Genomic DNA, 6,000 nt, shown 5'->3' with positions numbered 1-6,000 from the left:
TATATCCCCACACCATAACCAGTATCTGATATCTGACACATGATATGTTTATTTAAAGAAGAAGATTTAAAAAAAGTCTTTATTATAAACATCTGAAAGGTGCTTTCTAAACATTATTTTAACATCAGACAGGAAGCGTTCTCAAGATATACTGTACATGCCCTAAAAACACCCTAAAATCCAGATGTTTCTGTGATGTACTGTACATCTTGCTCCCATATGAATAAAAGAGTCTGAACTCAAAACTCTCGCTTTAGTCACCCAGAAGTTTTAATGAAACCTAGTAGTTTTATTCCAAAATCATGTCCTTATTAACATATGACCACACACATATTTGCATATCATGTTTATTCTTATTCATGCTTAAAACTTGCTTCAAGCCATTGTTGCTTATTTTATGTCCGAAGAGTATTTATGTTGTTTTTCTTTTTCAAATTAAAAGTCATGTACTTGATAAATTAAATATTTTTGAATTTTTTAATAATTTATTTGATGATTTTGAAAGTCTTTTCTGCTTACCAAGGCTGCGTTTATCAGATGAAAAATACAGTGAAATATTATTACAATTTAAAATAACTCTTTTCTATTATAATGAATTGTAAAATGCAATTTATTTCTGTGATCAAAGCTAAATTTTCACCATCATCAATCCAGTCTTCAGTGTCACGCAATCCTTCAGAAATCATTCTAATATGTTGATTGGCTGCTCAAGAAACATTCCTGATTATCATCAATGATGAAAACAGTTGTGCTGCTTCATATTTTTATGGAAACTGTGAAATTATGGAAATGTAATGCATGTTGCTAAAAACTAATTTCTTTAATCATATGACCCCAAACATTTGACTATGAGTTCAAAAGGTTGAAAAACAGAGATGTAATTGTTAAGCGGTATTGTCCAGCTCAGAGTGTGGCGTGTGTTTATAGTATTGAATATTGATTATGAGTTTGTCTCTTCCTGCTAGGGCTCAGTCTGTGTCTTTAATAATGCTGTAGTGAAGCGACAGTGTGTCCGAACACTAGGAAACAAGTCAGAGAAATATGCAGGCGGAGGGAAAGTGGAATGGATGGATGGTATTTGCTCTGGGCAGCACTGAGGGACAGAAGCATCTCTATTACTGTTGTTCCTGTTTTCTGCCCCCTCCTCACTTTGTCACCACCTTGTTTTCTTCCTCCCTCTCTCTCTCTCTCTCTCTCTCTGTGTGCTTGGGAAAATCCAGCCTGTGAGTTTCAGACTACACCTAGATGTGCATTTTACTAATGCCCAGACTCACCTTCATGACAACATGGTGACATTTTAATGCATTTTAAATTGAGTAAATAAAGGACCTACATTTTAAAGTGTACAAAAAAATTATTTGATTAATACTCATTCTTAGTCTTATTATGCAAGTTACAAATATCTCACATTAACCCCGTAAAGCCTTGCATATGAAATAATAGTCCGAAACATCCAATTGTTTGAATCAGAACAGTTGAACCATAATGCAAAATCAAAAATTTGTTATGTATCATATTTGATCCATCAGTTTTTTATTGATCATATATGGTGAAACCTTAAACAGCTGTTTTATTCAGAGGCCTAAACTGAGCAAAAATATGCAATTTGGTATAGATGCTAATATTTATATGTCAAAAAGTTGATGCGAAGTATGATGCTTGCAATATAAATCAATGAGATCTTTATGACAGTATAGCAGATACTACGTAAAATTATATAAATATCAGTCGTCACTTTGTATCCCCAATAATATATCTATATGATAATATGATTATATGATATATATGATATATGATATTAATCTCCTGCTGTTAATTTATCAAAACGTAATTTTTGATTAGTAATATGCATTGCTAAGAATTCATTTGAACAACTTTAAAGATGCTTTTCTCAATATTTTGATTTTTTTTGCACACTCAGATTCCAGATTTTCAAATAGTTGCATCTCAGCCAAATATTATCCTATCATAACAAACATGCATCAATGAAAAGATTATTTATTCAGCTTTCAGATGATGCATAAATCTAAATTTCGAAAAATTGACACTTAAGACTGGTTTTGTGCTCCAGGGTCACATATATATATATAATGTAAGATGATATTTAAATGCAATGTTTGATGATCCAAACATATAATGCAAGGCCACACAGTGATGATTCAGAGATGAAGAAATTAACTTTCGTCTGGAAATATTACTTGTGTCTTACGTTTTCTGATAAAAATCAGATTTGATGACAAAAAGACATATATTAAGTTAACAAAACCTTTATTTTGGATGCGATTAATTGTGATTAATCCTTGCCCAACATGAAAATCAATATACCAGATATTAAATCTGAGGATGCTGATGCATGTCTGACTGATCGACTCGCTGTAGACCGCAAGACTGTTCAGATATGAATGTAAAATGAGTGACTGTTGTATGTTTGTAGGGTATCAAGAGGGCAGTGGGTCCTGGAGGTCAGATACGGATGCCTGTGGTCATAACGCAGACGGTGCGAACAACAGGTGAGCAAACCTTCACATCTAAAAATCAGCCATTTATTCATTCATTCATTCATTCATCAGCTTTGCATGAAACTCCTGCCGTCTGATCACACACACACACACACACACATACAGGTACACACATAACAGTACTTCTGTTCCTGTCCATCAGAGTCTAATCTGTAAGACTTGAGCCCTTAAAGTGGATTTTCAGGGGAAAGTTTCTAAAAATACAGTCTACTGTAGCTGTGGGCTGAGAACATGCCTCTTAAAATCACGTTCAAATGCACCCTGGCAGTCACTGTGTGTGTGTGTGTGTGTGTCAACACATTGAGGAGAAAAAAACAGAGATGCATGTAGACGAAAGCAGAGAATCAGTAAAAATGGCAGCTCACCCTGTTGTTCTGTCTCTTTTCGGGTGCATCTCATGAAATCTAATGCCCTGGTCATATTTCACCATAGAGTCCATTTGAAACATGTAGAAATTCATATTTATTATTAATTTCTTTGATTGCATTTTACTTGAAGCTTTTCTGTATAATGCAATATTTTTAATGCATTAATTATGCAACCTATAATAACTGTAACCATGGTTACAATACATTATACTATATATCGATTCAATGCACAACAAACACAACAAACAGCTTATTTCAGATATAGTAAGGAACCTGCAAAATATTCTAATACATTTTAATCTCGGTTTATTAAATGAGTTCCTATGTAATGCAATATACATAAAAAGTTCAAGTAAAGTTTTTTTTATTTTATTTATTATTAATTATTATTATTTTCATTTGAAATGAAATAAAGCCTGAATCCATGGTGAAAGTATTTTAATGACAATTAAGCACATTTCCATCCTACCCCCCAAAAAACATTCATTATTGTAATGCAATAAATGTAACATTGTTTATTTTAGAATTTTGTAATTTATACCCTATAGATTTAAAATCTACTTAAGTTATAGATATATAATAATATATATGATTTAATGTATAGATTTATTTGTTTTATTGTCTTTTATTTTTTGTTAATTTAATTTAAAACATTTTTATAGTATAAATGACTCATTTACGGTAAAGACCTCAATCTATTATAAGAAAAAAGTGAGTTACAAAAACTATCCAGAGACATTACAGTAATGAGACTTTTGTAGTCAAATGTGTCAAGAAAGTAATATCACAATGCAGGAAATCGTAATGTTTTAAAAGCTTTATGCAAAATAATGTGAAATGTGAGCAAAGCTGTTTGAGGTGTGATGTAAATAGGTGTGTAAGTTCATGATAATGCTGTCTTGTCTTTTCCCAGGTGCTTTAGGGAAGCCTGCGGCGATCCAGATGGGCAAAAGCCCTGCGGGTGTCACAATACAGCTCTCAGGAAACCAGAAGAACAAGCTGAATGACCCGGGGGGAGGCTCCTTCAGGTACGGTGTGTGAGCTGTAATACCTGCCGCTGACACACGGGGGCAGCGTTTCACTGCGGCCCCTGGCCCTCATCCTCCCTCGCTTTCTTTCGAAACTGTCCCTCAGAGGTCAGCGAGACCAAACACATGAGAGTGCTTAACATGAAGTAGCTTATGTAGTAGTGTCTGGTTTTTTAAAACAAGCTAAAATAACTTAAAATGAACACTGCATTAAAGTTATTACAACATTTGTAGTATTTAAATATAATTATAATGGAATTTGGTATTTATATATGTGTAAATATAATAAAATATAAATAATAGAAGTGTATTATACACATATATATATATATATATATATGTGTGTGTGTGTGTGTGTGTGTGTGTGTGACCCTGGATCACCAGTCATAAGTAGCACGGTTATATATGTAAAAAAAAAAAAACTTCCATGTTCCATGAAGATATTTCGGAAATTTCCTGCCATAAATATATCAAAACTTAATTTTTGCTTAGTAAAATGCATTGCTAAGACCTTAATTTGGACAACTTCAAAAGCAATTTTTTTTTTGCACCATCAGATTCAACATTTTCAAATAGTTGTATCTCGACCAAATATTGTCAAATCATAACAATAACAAACCACACATCAATAAATCAATTTAAAAAAATGTACCCTTATGACTGGTTTTGTGGTCCAGGGTCACATATACAAGCATATTAAGTAAAAGAAAAAATCTTCTATTTATGTATTTATTATATTGTATATTATATTAGAGTTACCGAAAATTATTCATATTTTTATTATTAGTCAAACTGTTTTGTATAAGTTTTTAATATAAAATATGATTAAGTATTTTATGAATATCAATTTTCTTTTCTCAGTATAACTTTGGTGTCTTGGTATTCATTCATAAACTTTGGCTTTACAGTAAGATATAGTATTTGGTGGAAACTGTGGTTAAATAGCATGATAGCTTCGGTGTTCATGAAACAAAGATATTGTGAGAATATGAGTGTGTGTGTGTGTTTTTGTGTTTGAATGTTGCAGACTTTAATTCTGTTCCAAACTGAATTTAAAGTTGCTTTACTGATGCAACATTGATGCAGCTTTCCAAAACAACTAGATTTGGCCAAATCCGCATGCATGCTAATGATATATTGCACACTTCTAAGAGCCTCAAATGTAATCAAGTGCTGGTTAAACTGGATGGGAATCAGTTGTGAATCATGTGAGCAGCACTATAAGTGTTGCACAGTGAATGCTGCCTATGTAGGGTGTTTGACTTCAGGTTAACTGTGAACAGTGAGGGTTTATGAGAGCCGTTGTGTGTGTGTGTGTGTGTGTGTCACAGGTCACAGAGTTCACTCTCTCTCTGCCCAGGGCTTCAGCTGCAGGCGCTGATTGATAAACCAATAAATCTTTAGCAGTGAAGCTAATTAAGCTGTCAGGTTTGCTTGGTTCTGAAGACCCTTTACCCAACGGCGTGTTTCGTGCCCATGATGATTTTGATTGGCTGTTCACCCACCGGATAACACTAGATTCAGCTGGAAGCTGTCTCTTAGTTTAGTTTAGTTAATACAGAAAGATTCCCATTTGGCATAAAGACAGTGACATTTGCTATTGCTGTTGCTCACAAAGAACAAACCTAAGTGTTAAAATGTCACACACGACTCATCACAACCGCTATATATCAGTTTTATTTTAATATTATTTATATACAATTCTAGGTTTGTTTATATTTTGAATATATATATATATATATATATATATATATAAATAGATAGATAGATAGATACATTTAGATATATAGATTTATTTTTTGGATTTGAAGTAAAACAGTCATTACAATTAGACGTAATTAGAAATGTACATTTTCATCTTATATTTTATTTCAGATTGTTATTTTTTTGTTATTTTCATTAACGATGCATTAATGGTCTTAGTTTTAGTCAACAATAACAGCACTGAATATTTATTTTTAATTTTTAATGAATATTTTGTGTTATAATGAAGTTATCAATTGATTATAAAAGCAATATGTTTAAATTAATATGTTGATTTTGATCGTCGTTTCCAGTGCTTCGTGAAATAAGCGGACCGTTTGA

At 32.5% G+C, this 6,000-nt stretch overlaps 1 protein-coding gene across 1 annotated transcript in view; it reads left to right on the top strand.

Moving 5' to 3' along the window:
- LOC132101833 (transcription initiation factor TFIID subunit 4-like) overlaps window positions 1-6,000 on the top strand; it is a 60,440-nt gene that overhangs the window by 15,124 nt on the left and 39,316 nt on the right. Inside the window, exons 8-9 of the mRNA XM_059507048.1 lie at window positions 2,435-2,510; window positions 3,801-3,915. Of these exons, the coding sequence (XP_059363031.1) occupies window positions 2,435-2,510; window positions 3,801-3,915 (191 nt within the window). The remainder of the gene's footprint in view (window positions 1-2,434; window positions 2,511-3,800; window positions 3,916-6,000) is intronic.

This window comes from Carassius carassius, chromosome 23 (genome assembly GCF_963082965.1).
Source record: "Carassius carassius chromosome 23, fCarCar2.1, whole genome shotgun sequence".
Classification (NCBI taxonomy): Eukaryota; Metazoa; Chordata; class Actinopteri; order Cypriniformes; family Cyprinidae; genus Carassius; species Carassius carassius.
The sequence above is the reverse complement of the archived record's forward strand: the minus strand, read 5'-3'. Positions and strand labels throughout refer to the sequence as shown.